The sequence below is a fragment of the Osmerus mordax genome, chromosome 21 (assembly GCF_038355195.1).
Source record: "Osmerus mordax isolate fOsmMor3 chromosome 21, fOsmMor3.pri, whole genome shotgun sequence".
NCBI lineage: Eukaryota > Metazoa > Chordata > Actinopteri > Osmeriformes > Osmeridae > Osmerus > Osmerus mordax.
This window is the reverse complement of record NC_090070.1, coordinates 5,671,113-5,688,152: the sequence shown is the minus strand read 5'-3', so window position 1 is coordinate 5,688,152 and position 17,040 is coordinate 5,671,113. Positions and strand designations below refer to the sequence as shown.

The 17,040-nt window shown below is 40.1% G+C and overlaps 2 protein-coding genes across 2 annotated transcripts; one reads left to right on the top strand and one right to left on the bottom strand.

Moving 5' to 3' along the window:
* Nucleotides 1-8,631: 8,631 nt before the first annotated feature.
* Nucleotides 8,632-9,720, bottom strand: dcps (decapping enzyme, scavenger). Its single transcript, XM_067259620.1, has one exon. The coding sequence runs from the start codon at nt 9,718-9,720 to the stop codon at nt 8,740-8,742; it is 981 nt and encodes a 326-aa protein (XP_067115721.1). The 3' UTR covers nt 8,632-8,739.
* A 99-nt stretch (nt 9,721-9,819) lies between these two features.
* On the top strand, nt 9,820-17,040 carry commd1 (copper metabolism (Murr1) domain containing 1). Its single transcript, XM_067259685.1, has 3 exons — nt 9,820-9,993; nt 10,481-10,762; nt 16,873-17,040. The coding sequence occupies exons 1-3, from the start codon at nt 9,820-9,822 to the stop codon at nt 16,978-16,980; spliced, it is 564 nt and encodes a 187-aa protein (XP_067115786.1). The 3' UTR covers nt 16,981-17,040.

The window sequence follows — 17,040 nt, the reverse complement described above, 5'->3', positions numbered from 1 at the left end:
TAGCGATGGCCAATCGGAGTGTTTTCTTGTTTCTCGTAACGTAGCAACCATGGTGAATATTTCTAGCTTTCTAGGTTTCAAGGTGGAGGAGAAACTCATCGTTTGTGTGGCTGCTTACCCAGTCCTGTACGATACATAGCTGTATTCGTACAGAGATGTTAATAAAAAATGAAGCATGGCGCAAGGTTGCCGAAGTTGTTGGTGCTTGTACTTTCAAATTTAAGCTTAATTTATACTTCGGTCGCGGACACTTTTGAAATGGTCGCCGACGAAAAAAAAAAAGTGTCGCTCAGGCTGCTGCATTTATACTTCGGAAAACAGTCGCCTGTGCTCAAGGTTCGCGTGACGTAAACAGAATCATTTTACCGTTACATTCATAGCTATGGTTACATTGTTAACGCTTTGTAGCCTAGGTGATCAATCGGAGAAACTGACTATTTTAATTTTTCACTATGTGAGGACATCCGCGCCAGTAGAAATTTCTCCTGGTAGGCGACACTTCTAAGCGACGGTTAAAAGTGTCGACCGAGACGTCATTTCTGTCGGCGACCTTTTCAAAAGTGTCTGAGACCTAAGTATAAATTGGGCTTAAGCGACAGTTAAAAGTGTCGACCGAGACGTCATTTCTGTCGGCGACCTTTTCAAAAGTGTCTGAGACCTAAGTATAAATTGGGCTTAAGCGACGGTTAAAAGTGTCGACCGAGACGTCATTTCTGTCGGCGACCTTTTCAAAAGTGTCTGCGACCTAAGTATAAATTGGGCTTTAGTCTAGTCACATTACGTAACTTCGTTCTGTGGTAACTAGCTAGCTAGCCCGGCTGGAACTCCCTATCGTATCGACAGATTACCAGAGACTTTGAGTAATATAATAAAACGTTTTTTACACATGTCAACGTTTATGTCTATTAAACAGTTTTGTATTTTGTATAAAAGTTGTATTTTGATCGATGTTGCGAGTACGTAAACCCAAGTCTGCACACTTGGCCATGACAACTACAACAGTGACTTTAGAGAACTACATTTTACATTAATCTGTTTGAAACACCCCCGAGCGTGGTGAACTGTGGGAAGGCGAGCGATGGCAAGCGATTTGCGTCGCTGCAGTGGACACGCATTGTCAAGGTAAATGTCTTTTTTACTTTACTTGAGTTCGCAAATATAAAAAAGTAAATACCCTGGGATTTTTATTTGACGATGAGAGTCGTTGTCTATAGGTTGTGACTGTCATGCTGGTGTGCTGAATGGGAACCGTTATGTGAGTGTACAGTAGCTAGAGCTAACATCAGAGCCATAATGAGGCTCTGGCTAACATTTACTAGCTTGCACTGACAACCTTCAGTTGGTAGCTAACGTCGTTAGCTAATGTAAGCTACTTGCCAGTAGCTAGCTAGCTAAGGTAGCTAACGTTTTCACATCAAAGAGTTCAAATTTATCTTCCCTTCCGAAAAGAAATCATGGAATTTTCAAAAATTATGTCTCGATTTCCCCCCCCAAAATAAACGTACCGTCCAAAATAAGAACGTACCGGGTGGATTTTTCGGGTAAAAAAAATAAACGTACCGGTACGTTTATTTGGGAGCTAAGAGTAGATGTGTGTTCTTTACTGTTTTATTGTACTATCTGTAGTTTTGGTGATGTGTTTCTGGTTTTAGGTTTTGTTTAGTGTTTGTTTTTGATTTAGTGTTGTGCTCTGTGTGTCATTATGTGAACTGTAATATCCGGCCTACACTTTTGGGGACAAAAAAGTGTGTTAAAACTATTGCTGTCAAACGATTAAAATATTTAATCGAGATTAATCTAATTAATGTCATAGTTAACTCGCGATTAATCACAATTAATCGCACATTTTTATCTATTCTAAATGTCCCTTGATTTCTTTTTGTCCCATTATTTTTTCTCATTTTAATGCTCTTATCAACATGGAAAAGTGGATCGGATTGCTTGGTGCAAATGTTTTTTTTTGACGAGGGGGCGGAGAATTCGCATCAGCTGTGTGCTTGGCCATCAAGTGGTATTTCAGACTGGACGTGCTGCGATGATAGCTCAGTTCACAACGACAAAACACATAGATCACTTTGGTCTTGTCAATGGATGGTTCTGCTTCCTGGGAACCATCCTCTCCCAGGACCTCAAGTGGGAACTGAACATCAGGGTGGGGTAGGGTGATATCCACCCACTATGGATCAACGGGTCTGAGGTGGGGAGAGTGGACAGTTCTAAATACCTCGGTGTGACCATCACACTGAACCTGTCTTGGTCACTTCATATCCAGAGAACTGTGAAGAAGGCCAGGCAGCGTCTCTTCCACCTTAGACGAGTGAGAGACTTTAAGCTCCCCCTCAAGGTGCTCAGGAACTTTTACACCTGCACCATCGAGAGCATCTTGAGTGGGAGTATCACTACCTGGATGGGCAGCTGCACCAAGCAGGACTTCTCAGCCCTGAAAAGGGTGGTCCGTTCAGCCGAGCGGGCCATCAGAACCACCCTCTCTGACCTGCAGGACATCTACCAGAAAAGATGCAGGTTGAGGGTTGAGAAAATCCTCAAACAGCCCAACCACCCTGGATACTCACTCTTCTCCCTGCTGCCGTCAGGCTGGAGGTTCCGCTGCCTGAGAACCAACACGGAGAGGATGAGGAGGGGTTTCTTCCTCCAGGCCATCCGTCTGCTCAACTTACAGCGTTGACATACTGCTGTGTGCTATTTATTCTATTTTATTTATTGTAATTTATTTATTTCTATTTTAATATCCATTTATGTCTTATGTCTTAGAATGGTATGTCTCTCTTAGTATCCTTTTTATTTAATTAAGTGGTTGCAGGTACACAAACACATTTCACTGCATATTGTACCATGTATATAATCATGTATGTGACAAATAATAAAATCTTGAATCTTGAAACCAGTCTCCATGACGGACGACAGCGAGTTTCCGGTCCCTTTCCTGGCCTGTGATGCTGCGCCGGTCACAGTCCCCAGCCCTGTGGCTACCCCTGCTTATACTGACATTTAGCAACTGACCCAAGTTGAACACTGGATTTTGGTGTTTCAACACCCATTGACACTTCCCTGTTGTATGACTATGTTAAGCCTGTGTTCTGCACCTGTCTTTCACCAACCATCTCTGGAGATAAGGGTTCCCTCACTGAATTGCTCCTCCCAAGGTTTCTTCCATTTTTTCTCCTCTTGTGAGTTTTTCTGGGAGTTTTTCCTTGTCTTCCTTGCGGGTTTAGGTTGGTAGAGGGGAAGTTCTATGGGCGTATGTGAAGCCCTCTGTGACATTGCTTGTAAGAAGGGCTATACAAATAAACTTTGACTTTGATTTGATCATATTACTGTCATATCCTATTACTACATTTACATGTATTCATTTAGCAGACGTTTTTATCCAAAGCGATTTCCAAGAGCGTGAAGCCTGAAGTGCTCTGAAAGTACCAAGTTAATGAAAGGAATAGTTAAGATGAGTTCAAGACAAGTTCAAGACAAAATCAATGTATTTATTAGACATATGTGAGGTGCAGGTGACTGTTACACTCAAGTTGAGTATCACAGAAGACTGGACAATGAATACAGGAAATCAAGGGAGTTAAATAGTATCACAATATGGGAGGATACAAGACGATGATTAGCATAGCCTTTGTAGGCACAGTGAAAGAACAATGTGTGCTAGCTTTTGTTTAGGTCCTTAGATAGGACTCCTAGAAATGGCCTTGTCACTCCTTCCAAGTTGCATGGCATTATATACTTTAGCAATATTGTGACCTCTGACTTACATAAGTGACACAGGCCTTTCCTAGTCAAACCTTACAAAGACCTAACTTATGGCAATGCAGAAATATTAAAATAATATAATGACAGTTTATCAATTATACAAGAAACAAATAATAGACAGGCATATTTCTCTCATGGACATAACCAAGAGTTATGTGCTCATGAGCTTAATATTGCAAGGTATAGATCAAACATTGTTTATTATATTCAGAACATTTCAAACAGTATAGAAATAAAGTAATCACTATCTTTAATTGTTGTTAACTGATCAATGGTTTAAGGACAGACCTCTTCAAGAGAGCTTTACAAAAAGTGCATAGGTCAATGATCATAAACAAAACATTGCGGGTAGCCAAAACATGAAGCATACATTGTTAGTTATTACTACTAATACTACTGATCTTATTATTGTCAAGTTCAAGTTCCAGTCTTTTATTGTCAGATGCACAGAACAACACAAAGTCAGACTGGGCACTGGAATTGTTAGGACAAGACAACGCACAGCAACCTTGAATAACATAACATATAAGTACTCTGAACATAGATTACACCTATGATAAGCAAAAATATAATAAACCTCCTAAATATACAGAATAATATACAATACAGTATGCTAAACATCTAATACACATAATAACCTATACTAACCTTATAAACCTATATTAACCTAAACTGGGTGCACTGGGTTTCAGACGTGTGTTCAATTCATTTTGATATAGACAGCGGAGCCTATCACCGGCAGCCATCTCACTATGGAGGACCAAACATAAATCAATCAATAAATGAATGAATGAATACAAAAATAAATACATATATAAATGTAAAATATATGTAACTATTGATTGACAATTGTGCATTAATTAATACATATATTTGTTTATTTCTGTCTAAATGCATGGATGTGGACATTTATTAATTAATTAATTTGTAAATATGGCAGGTTTGGTCCTCCATATCTCCCCTCCGTGCAAGGCATCTATAACACTAGATGCCTGAGAAAAGCACGGAACATTGTAAAGGACCACAGCCACCCAGGCTATGGAATATTCACATTACTGCCGTCTGGTAGACACTACCGGAGCATCTGAACACGGACTACCAGACTTACAAACTTCCCCCAGGCTGTAAGGCTTCTGAATCAGCAACTTTGATCCACTGACCAGTCGCCATCACCATTCACTTTCTGCTCCCCCATTCATACAACCACACTTCCTACATATATTTGCACAATATTTAATTTTTAATATAATATTCCTAATTTCTTCACATTTTAAACTGCTGATAGCTCTTTTTGTGTTGTTGTTACTTGTTAATGTTATATGTTATAGTGTTATATGTTATAGTGTTAAATGTTATTTTTGGTATATGTTACTATGTTACTTTGTTATTTGTATCTACTGCGTAGATGTTGCTGGCCAAGTCTTAAGAATTTCGCTGCACTGAAGCAATTTGGTGTATGCGACAATAAACTTTGATTGATATAGACATGCTCACTTTAGCACAGGTATAACATTGGTAGATTAAATGATCAAATGCTCCAAAACGGTTCCCACACACCTGATTGTCATCACCCAGAGAGTACCTGCTTCACCTTGTGATCAATAAAAGAACTGCATGTGTAAAGTCAGTGTTTTTGTTAAACAAAAAAAAACAAATAAAGGAAGAATGAAGGTTAGAACACCACCCAAGTCTGCTTCTTGTTGCTCTGTGAACATGGGAAGCCCCCTTGTGGTGGTGTGGAGATGTTGCGTCTGTAAACCATCAGGTGAACATGGTCAGTTTAAACAGGAGAAAGGACCTGAGTTAACAGCCGTAAAGGTCATGGATGATGCCAACCCCTGTGTGTTTTAGCTGCATCTACCAGAGAGGTTAAGTGTGAATGTCCCACCATGAGTGTTCATAAAAACATTATACTGAATAAATAGTTATTCTGAGGGGTAATAATTAATCGTTACTTATTAGTTAAGTAAAGTTATAGTAATTCTTTGTAGTTAGTATATCACACACTCTTGTTGACATGATGTCTCTCTTTATTCTTTACTCTACAAGCTCATCTCTCATGCAGAGTCAGTAATAAGGTGGACACAATGTAAATAAAAGTAAATGAAAAACTATAACAAGGATAAACAATTGCTGAAATTTTTTTACATAACAAAATAGGATTATGTATTTGTTTTAAATCTGTCTATTTAGACAGTTAAATAGTACAACAGACAATATTAACATTGCATCAGGGATTGTCTGATTAATAATCAAATCAAATTGATTTCTATAGCCCATTTTACAAGCAATGTCACGGAGGCCTTCACATATGCCCACCGAACTACACCTAAATCCATACATAATTCTTCATACATAATCCTTTATAAGAAACCTTCATCTAACACACCTACACACACACACACATACACGCAAACTCTCTCTGTACAATACATACACAACTTAACACTCACTTACACACATCTCTGTCTCTCTCAGTAGAAATGAACTGAAATTATGTAAAATGCTGAAATTAATCCATATCCATGTTGTCAAGACAGAGGCTCAAATCAAGAGGGAGTCTCATGTTTTCACTGCGTTTCAGTCTTACTGTCCTCGTGACAGGAGAGTCAGGTGGAGGAGAGCTGTCAGGAACATCATCTTGTAACTACCAGGTTCTCTCCTGTTATGACAGGAACCTCATCTTGTAACTCTACCAGGTTCTCTGTTCAATGTTTCTTATTGCTTTGGATGTTTATTTTGCCCACTGACCACATGATCAATCCGATGTAGGATGCACAATATTACATATGAACATTAGGTCAACGAGATTCCCATTAAACTTAGTATGGTCTTATCAGACTGAGATTACTGATCAATAAAAGTATACTGTAAAACCTGTGATAGTGTGGTTTGGGTGATAGTCCGAATTGTATTCTGTGACTTTGTTTCATTGGTATATTTGCTAAATACATTTTCACTGATATCTTGTTTACAACTTACATATATATATTGTTTTCTTTCCAAGTTTGGGAATAATGATAGTATTCTATACCTGCTGGTTCTGTTAACGGTGAATCTGGGGGGAAAGAGCAGGCGGGACACAATTAACTTTATCAGCCTACTGGTGGGAACCTTGTCCATAACTGGTGAGTTGACCAATCACTTACCACGATTATGGCTAGCATTTTGATTGCCGTAAAATAATAAAAGAAGTTGAATGTGTCAGGTACTGTGACTAAATCACACAGAATACACATTTTTTCAAACACGTTAAATGAGCCTCCCTTATGTAGGCCTACCAAGTGTGTTTTCCCCCCAAGGTAAAGAGGAAATCCTCTTCAGTACCAACATGTGGCAGAAAGGTATTTTTCATGTATGTACTGCACATGCAGGTGTCATTATGAGGGGTAGTGTAGGACATATTTCAGACTGTTGTTACACAAAACCCACATTCTCATCCACATGTGAAATGTTCACACACGCATCAATACTACTGAAAACTCAACTTACATGTGAAACGCTCGCATAGACACATATGAAATACATTTACACACACATTTATGAAATGTTCATTCACATAAATATGAAATGGGCGCATTCATATAAAATCTATGATAGGCCGTTTAGGGAAAAACTACTGAAACACCTGCATATAACCATGATGAATCTGTAGGTTCACACCCCTGAAACACTAATACACATACACTCATTACTTGTGCTTTGTATTACCCTGTGCTGTGATACTGATGTCATGCCAATACAGCTTGAATAAATACATTAAAGTAATTCTTTATTAAAGAAGAGAGGATAAAAGGAAATGGACAGAGAGATGGAGGGATGGAGGACAGAGGAAGAGAGAGAGGTGCGGAAAGTATAGAGATGGGGTGGGCGGTGAAGACGATTTTCAGTGTACCCTCCTTTCACGGCTTTTCCTAAATGAAGGCATATCCATTTATTACCCAATATTGAAATCACATCCGGAAAAGCTAGTTTCAGCTATTTTGCTCTCATTTCTGTTCATTGCTGCATCAGCTTCTGAGATTTTTTTTGTCTTTCAGGGTTGCGATTCTCTTTTTTGTCAAAAGATGGCGCATGGACTCCCTTGTACTTTTTCTGTAATTCAGAATCTAAATAAGATCAAGATTTTTTTGCATAATACATAGACCTATTCTTTATATGTACCAAACGACAACAATAATTATATGATTGCATGAGTGCATTTTCATTTCATATAGTGTAACAAATTTTGCATATATTCACGTAAAGCAAAATCACTGACTAGTGGTTAGTTTTTTTTAATGAGATAGTTTTGCAGAAATTTTGAAAATAGTAATCCATTTATTCATGAATGTAATAACCCGTTGAGTTGAAACATCTTCATAGCTTAAATATCCACTGACCAGTAGAAGCCATGTAAGTACTTCCATTCAGCCTGTTCTGGTCCCAACAAATCTCAAACAAATAATACTCCCCTTTTTACGTTGCGGTGGCCTTGATTTTATAGGCCTACTTAAAGTTATAATTATGTATAAAATGTTCATATAACTGTTAATCATATCATACTGTGACTGCTTGCATTTAATATAAGTCATTTTCTTTGTGCACCGCAAAGCTCTGACAATTTGGGCATGCTGCATGAAGATAATGTACTATAGATTTTTACTGTAATAGTTGCGAGTAACTAACCCTGATTTGATATAATATGAAAACATTTAAATGTCTTCCATTTTGTTAATCTAGCCAAAACATTTGCACTGAACTGTTTGATAGAAACAAGCATGAGAAGCGGTAGCCTATTATGTGTCTTTGTTATATTGTTGCTCTGAAAAACTGGCAATAAAAAGAAATACAATAAAAAACAATGTCACACACACAATAGTGGATTGAGGACACTTTAATAAAACAAGTATTACATTTTGTATAAAGATTATGGTAAAAAAAAAGCACAACTGCTTACATAACAGTTTACAACTAGGATAGCTGGAATTATGTAGACAACCTCCCAGCTTCTTTGAACTCACGGAGCAGGCTGTCGTCAGCTCTCAGTGGGAAGGAGAGGCTGCGACTGTGGTAGTACTCAGGGTCTGCCAGAAGGTTCTGAATGACATCGGAGAGTAGGTGTGCTCTCTCCACCCCAGTGCCCGGAGCGTCATAGCCCAGGGCCGTGAAGTGGACATGAAGGTGGTAGTAGGATGGCTGATAATGGAGGTAAACCCTCATCTTGCTGGCTGGCACTCCATACCGCTCCAGAATGCTCTTCTCTCCTTTCTGGCGGATATTTCTTAGCAGTGGTAGATGCTGAGCAGTCAAGTCCCGCAGACTTTTGATGTCTCTTCGATGAACGATGGCTATCAGATACAAGTTATCCAGTTGCTTTTGGTCCCACTTTAAGTCTGGTAGGAGAACAAAGCCAACATCCTGATCTGGATCCTCATAAACTATACGATTTGCCTCAGCTTTCTTCTCCAGGATGTTGTAGACCCACTGTATCCCAAAGCTCTGGCTCTTAATGTAAGGCAGAGTGATAGAGCGATAATCCTCCCCGGTTTCCTCCACCAAAAAAGTCTCCTGGCATAAGTACTTCTTAACGTGCTTCTCTGTGGCGGGACACACCACTGTGGTCTTGATCTCATTCAGATGAGCAGGGGGTTGAAGTTGATAAGTGCTGTAGATGTCATTTTTCATCTCCAACTTTAGTCTAGAGCCACTGAACATCTCGGACAAGGTGTCCTCTCTGATTGGTGTCTTCTCCAGGATGACAACAGCCTCATGGTCATCTAACTTCCCATGAAGAAAGATGTTTTTTTCCCGCGCCGAGTCCCGCAGAACGGTCTTCAGTTTGAATCCGGATAGCACACTTTCAGATGCTGCTAGATCATCTATTTTGTCGCTATCTGCGCCACTCTTTTGCCTTTTACTCTTAGTGATTCCAATGTTGGGGTTTTCACGTTTACCAGTGGACGCCATCTTTGTTGTGGATGTTACGCTTGAACAAAGAGTATGCGTGAAACCGAAGCGTGAGCAAATTCTCACGTGACATGTTGTCACGTGATCGAAAGCAGCGCTATGGCGGAAGTGGACCCAACTAAATCCCTGAACAGTTTACTAAATGGAATAGCTCAAAAAGTATATTACAATAATGGTGAAATAACAGAAGAACTTTTGAAAAATGAACTTTTTCCCGACCTCGCACAACAGGAATTTAACGCCTTGCACGAGAAGATGAGAGGCCTTTTGAAGGTAGTTGTCCAAATAAATATGCTGTGGATTTGCTAGCTTTCTACAGTATCACCAGTTTCAGGCTACTAATACTAATAGCTAGTATTTGCAATACAGGCAATTGTATCTTTAAACTGTGTTTGATGGTATAGCGTTACATGGTGTTAACTTTTCTCTCATGCTATAGGCTACACAACTTGTAACATCGTTTAGCTCGATCGGCTGATAGTTTTGTCCGTTTCGTTCTGACATGTACATTGTTAAATTTACATTTGGATTTGATATTTATTTAAAATGACATTCACTGTCACAACATTGCTTTTCAAAAGCCACGGATTAGTTTAGGTTTTCTTTATCGCCTATAAGGTGACTAAAGGTGAACATGATGTCATTAGGTGGCAGCACTAACACACCTTTGTGAAAATCATGGACAGTTGCAACCACATTCACACAATAAAGAAAATTACATTGCTTCTCATAAAAAATACAAATAAATGTTATTCCTCAGTCTATTGCCATGGCAGACATGGACCAGCCCCAGCTGGAGGCCTTCCTGACAGCCCAGACCAAGAAGCAGGGTGGCGTCAGCACAGAGCAGGCTGCAGCCCTCTCCCGCTTCTGGAAGGGTCAGCGTGGCCGGGTCAGAGAGAGCCTGCTGGGCCAGAGCCGATGGGAGGCCGGCCTGAGGGGCCTCACTTGGAGGGTTGACCTTCCGACTTCGGCCAGCAGAGGAGAGACGGCCAGCAGCCCTGTGGCCTTGGTGGAGTTGGAGCTGGGAAGGACTGGAGAGGTGAGAAGGAGGGAGGGGAGGAGGGTGTCTGTGGGTGGGTGGAATACATGCGACGGGTGTCATCACGCTAATCAGTGTTTCTTCCCCCCTCACGTGCCACTCTTGGGATCAAACTAGGGTCCTGTGACTCACTCATCCTTTCATAAGCACCGCTTTAACGCTGTAACCTGCTACGCCACTAAGAAGAAATTCGATGTTGCGAGTAGGTGGTATACTGAGTGAGTTTAACCAATTCAACTCAGTTACATACTATACTGTACATGCTTAGATTTCTCTCTTTGACAGAGACTGGCAATGCACTGAATCGTATAAAACACATTGGAGTGAAAATATGGTGATTTCCCATTGTATCCCCAAATGCATGGCAGATAGATCATCAACCAACCTTCCAGTCCTTATATGTTTAAAAAGACATAAATTGGGTTTATACGGAGGAAGTAGTGCCATAGAAGAATCCAATCAACATTTTTCAAGGATTTCCTTGTAATTTTGTCATTAAATTGGTAATTTAATCTGCTAAATTCTGCATCTGTTTTACCATTACAAGTGCATTACAAAGCCACTACAAAGACACTAGAAATGAATACAAGTTTAGATTATAATACTCTTTTTGTTAGTGTTTCTTAAATCCGAGTGACTGAAAATACCACAGGGTACATTGGAAGTCAGGATTCCGAGCTTAATCTCCTCTCAGAAAAAGTATTCTCACATTTCTTATGCAAAATTTGCTAATTGCCTGCGATCATCTACATTATTACACCACTTACGAAAATGTTTGGGAATCTTCGATTAAAGTGACAAGTTTAGTGCATTGTGGTGTTTGTTATGGGGGATCAGATCACTGAGCGGTTAGGGAGTCGGCTATTAATCAGAAGGTTGTTGGTTCGATTCTGGCCGTGCCAAATGACATTGTGTCCTTGGGCAAGGCACTTCACCCTACTTGCCTCGGGGAGAATGTCCCTGTACTTACTGTAAGTCGCTCTGGATAAGATCGTCTGCTAAATGACTAAATGTAAATGTTATTGAGAAAGGAAAGGGAGTATAGAGTGAAAGTAAAAGCATTCAAAATTTTCTTCACATTATTTTTAAGGCTCTCCTCTTACCATAAAATACAAATATAGTATTCCATTTCCATGATTCATAAATACCTTATCCTTTAGTGCATTTTCAAGCTCCAGTTTTCTGTAAAATATGATTTGATCCTGTGGAGATTCATTAAAATACTATTAGAACCATTTAATCTAGCCAGAATAATTTAGTTGTTAGTGTGCCCTCTTTGTCCATTCATATTAAGAGTTAATTAATTGAATACAGTGGATATTATTTACCACTACAGGAACTGCTATTTCAAGTGGGGTTGAAGGTCAGCCCAGGTAAGAACAGCTCTAGGACCAGCCTCCAGCCAGGAGCGCATCTTAATCACAATAGGCCAAAGCACCTGACCTGACCGGCTCCAGTCATATACCATGTAGTTTACCACTTTAATCATCCATTTGAGCAGTTTGTTGGTCAGTTTAATCATCTCCTGCCTTTTGACTGTTAAGAATTAGTAACTTAAAACGGACTGTTCTCGCTGAAGTCACTGTTTAGCAGACCTCAAAGATGGTGCACTGTTAACAAGTTGTGAGGTCCTGTGTCACTTCCCTTCTTGAAGTTTTTACTTATGAATAAACTGCATCTGCATGTGTCTCCTTATTGTACATTATACAAAGGAGTGGCCCACTTTCATTAAACAATGAGGTCTAGATGCTCCATTTTACTTTCAATCCTCTGCTCCCTCTAGAGTTGACAGGAAGTGTTGCTTCTGTACTTGTTGGAATACACTTGGTTAGAATAGGTGGGGGTGGAGTCGCTCTACTCCCATTGTTGTCCGCTGAGCTTTGTTTAGGGACCTGAACTCAGATTCTTCTGCTCCTACAGTTAACATTTGTCTGTCATGGACTTTAAAAAGTAGTTTTTAAGTTCAATACCATTCTGATTACTGGTCAGGATTTTAGATATTTATTAGTAGGCTTATGAATATTTCTAAAGTGTACCTTTACCATCAGGAGGTGTCTATTTCAGTTTAATTTCATTATTGAACATACAACCTTATTTAATATTCTCTCAGAATTGCAATGCAGACCATGGAGGCTAATCCATAGCTGCTTTGTCTTTGATAGGTTCATCATGCAGTTTAAGTAAAACCGTTCTTCATGAGCTGAATGGCAAATCATTAACTTGACTCTGTAATCAATCACATAGTCTTTGGTAATCGTTTTACTTCTGCAAACTAAAAGTGGTTTTCACGCTATTTAAGATAAAGCTGTTTAGGAAGGCTGCACTCTGCCTCAAGATATTTCACCACTAATCTGTTTCGCAAACATCGGCAGAATACTGACAGTATCTCAGTAATTTCTATTTGTAAAGAATACACAGCCCATTGTAAATTTAAAACACTTACTATAGCATCAGGGACCAGGCTGATTACTATGTGGCTTCCCTTGTAAAATGTAAGTTGCGGTTGACATAGCAGTATCTCCAAAACTACACAGGTTTGTGGAACGTTGATCAAGTGAGACAACACATGTGATTCATTTAGAAGTTTACAATCAGTCCAGAACATCTCTTCTGTGTTTTGACAGGTTATAAATGTCAACATGCTCTACCAAACCCAAACTAGGACTTTCACAATGTTTAGCCTAGCTACCAGACGTACTTCCCTCTTCAGGACCCTGTATGACCCACATCAGCCCATTAAGAGGGCACAACAGATTCTAAATAAGTACTTCATTCTGGCCAAGGTCATCCTTTCCTTGTAACCTTAGAAAAGATTACCTCAAGTACAACAGTACTTGAGCAGGAAATGGTTCACATGCTCCAAAAAAGACTATCTTTTGTCAAAGTTGATGTAGATCCAAGTGCCAAATCCTAGCTCCTACGTGTTGCATTTGGCATCTCGTGTTGTTGGAGACCACTTTGCACCCGCTACACACGGACACACACAGCCTTTCACCTGGCTGTTAATAAATGACGCTTTGGGCCTGGAGGCAGAGTCAATTTAATATAGTCTAAAGTAGAACCATGATATTGACTGTCAAAAATGTAAAAAGCTTACATTAGCATGGGGCTCTTAAAATCATGTTCTATTTTGGCTACTGACAAAAGAAAGTAATGTGACCACATACCAACATGGACTGAGGATATTTATTGGAGTATTTGTTTTATGAGGAACCTCCACATTTGTGAAATCAAAGGATCCTCTACTGCTTCTTACTTTGTTTCCAGACAACAAGTGCTTTTACGCGCTATCAGTCTGAGTATGGGGATGTTAGCATAGCCCGTAGACCATAGCCAATTAGATTGCCTACAAACTGACACGCAATGCAAGGAATTTGTCAGTTCCACCTTAGTGCTGGAAGGAGAGCGTCAGAAAGACCTCTTCTGCATCAGTGAATCCATGTTCTGCATCCAGTGGGGAAATCAATCTTTAGACTCGTCAAAAGAAAAGCCGATAGGATATGTAGCATAGTTGCTGGTTAAATACATTTAGTCATTTAGCAGACGCTCTTATCCAGAGCGACTTACAGTAAATACAGGGACATTCCCCCGAGACAAGCAGGGTGAAGTGCCTTGCCCAAGGACACAATGTCAGTTGGCATGACCGGGAATCGAACTGGCAACCTTCGGATTACTAGCCCGATTCCCTCACCGCTCAGCCACCTGACTCCCTAATACAATACAATACAATACCGGAACAATGGATGATGGGATGGAAGTTGAAACTTGTTTTGCTGGTCAAACTCAATTAAAATGTAGCACAATGCTACAAGATGGATGGATGGATCGAAGTTTAACCTTGCTTTGCTGGTTGAACTTAAAACATTTATAAAAATAGCCCAATGCAATATAAAAATTAACATTGTTTGAAAGGATCACATTCAATGGATTCACTGGCACATAAGTTCAAGTATTTTATTGTCAGTTATTGTTATTGTGTTTCTTAATAACTCTAAACATGAATAGGCATATATCATAATCTCTACTTTTCAACATGAAGTAATTTAACAATCCAGTTTTTTTTCTATTAGCATATACCAACAAGTTGACAGGCCTCATTTTTGCCCTATTTTTTATCTGAACTTAAAAGGTCACAGGGGGGGAGGTGTTGGAGGAGGAGGTGTTGGGGTTGGTGGTGGTGAAGGTGGTTGTGCTTCTGCTCAGTCTACCCCTCCCCTGGCACTAAGAATGAGGCTAGTGGAGCACCACACCCTTGAGCAACCATTATCTTGGTCAGTACAGTTGTGCTGAACTTAAGTTAACCAGTTGATTCGTTCACAGATGATATTTAGAGATCTTTTGTATTTGTAAAGATGGCCTACGCATTTGTACCAATTCATTTGTACATACGTATGTACCTATGTACTAATCCCCCCCCCCCCTTTTAAACTATAGGATGGTCTCCCTATGTCAATAGAAATACAGTGGGTGTGTCTAGCTTGGCTTAAACTGAATAATATAGTGTATTTGCATAAGCAAAACTAGTCTACAGGTACTGCTCAAGTGACTGACACAAGTCACTCTCCAAAGAACACTGGAAGCATTGACATATGAGTCCTAGCCCTAATGTACTTTAATTACATTTATTTAGTCATTATATCTCTTTATGGGCCAGATACAATGATGTTTTCGCAGGCAGGTGCCATTTGAATACATGCCCTATCTTCCAGAGAAACAGGTATTACCTAAACAAACAATAGATGTGTGTGTGTGTGTTGGGGAGGGGGTTTGTGTCAAGAGGTTACCAGGCAACAGGTCATTGAGAGGTGCAAGGGTACAATGTAGACATGTCCATTATAAAGAACAAACGGGAAATAAACAACAGCTGCAGATGGACAATCCCCTGTCCTCCATTGTGTCTCTTCCTGGATCTTCATTCATTTTTAAGTGGCAGGTAATATAACCGGTCTGGCGTCACATAGACAGAATGAATAGACCTTTTATATCACATGGCTGGCCCATGCGAAAGATGGACGCTTTATAGGCCAATTGACCTTGCCCCCTCTCCCCTCACGTGAAGGACACTGAATATCTATAGGTTGTCAGTCGGTAGTCGATGGCAGGCGATGCACTTACCAAACTGCAGAAGCGGATGCAGGATCAGTTAACCTATCCACTCTAGTCCTTATGCATGCCATGCCATTGTTAGTTTATTTAGCTGTACGGGTCTCAAACATTCTGATCTGGGGCATGATTTAGGTCATTGAAACCACTTTGACTTTTACAGGATTATATGAACTACATTCAGAAATGCCAAAAACGGTATTAACATTTTTTTCATTAAATAAAATACAAATTAGAGGAAAAGGTGTCCTTGCACCCTATGGTCGATTTGATCATGACCTCCACCCCCTTTCCCCCTCTTGTCTTTTCTTCTGCGTTCTCTGATAGCAAACCGGTTTTGAAAGGTCACATTCAGACAACCGACATTGGAGGATATTTTTGTCTGAGCCGCTGGAGAACCCAGAGAATGAAGGGAAAGTTTCAAGGGACCCATTTTTATAATGGGAAGACTTGAATGGTAGGGCCACAGGCTGAGTTTGGTCTATATTAAACGTACCGTCTGTTTTTTCTTTTTTCCCCCGTAAAATTAGGAGGCCTGTAGGTCATTCACAGCATGACAAAAACATTCAGAGCCGTTTCCTTCCTCACATTTCTGTGGACAGTTTGGCACTTGAGCTTTTGAATTTGACATCCTACTTACTCCCTGATCTTGGCAGCTGTCATTGTCAGCACCATATGTTTACAGTACACCTTCTCTACCGTGAGTTATGTACGACAATCACTGGAAGTAAGTGAACAGAGCTTGACTTTGACTGGTAGACTTCCATCATTCGAGCGCTCTGAGATTTAGGAAAGGGGCTTTTTAGGCGAAACAGAGGTCGTTGTTTCAGATTATATACAGTACTTTGCTCTGCATTGCATCATTCTCACATGCAACAGTTTCCTGCTGCGGTATCATCTCATGTTTATCTGCTTTGTCATGCATTTGTACAGATCGTGTGCAGACTGTTATTGTATTGTGTCGTACATCGTCCTCTTTCCTCTGACGTCTCTGCTGTCTTTTACAGGACTCCGAGTTTGTGTGCCTGGAGTTTGATGAGGCGAAGGTCAACCAGGTGTTAAAAAAGATGGCAGATGTTCAGGAGAGCATCGACAGCATCGTGCATCGCAGCTAGAATGGTGTGCAACCCCAGTGTGTGTGACTGTGTGTGTGTGTGTGTGTGTGTGTGTGTGTG

Bases quoted from the DNA above. Each gene is read 5' to 3' on its own strand.
- dcps (XM_067259620.1), bottom strand. From the start codon at position 9,720: ATGGCGTCCACTGGTAAACGTGAAAACCCCAACATTGGAATCACTAAG.
- commd1 (XM_067259685.1), top strand. From the start codon at position 9,820: ATGGCGGAAGTGGACCCAACTAAATCCCTGAACAGTTTACTAAATGGA. The intron at 9,994-10,480 runs GTAGTTGTCCAA...GTTATTCCTCAG, and splicing joins AGATGAGAGGCCTTTTGAAG to TCTATTGCCATGGCAGACAT. The intron at 10,763-16,872 runs GTGAGAAGGAGG...TGTCTTTTACAG, and splicing joins AGCTGGGAAGGACTGGAGAG to GACTCCGAGTTTGTGTGCCT.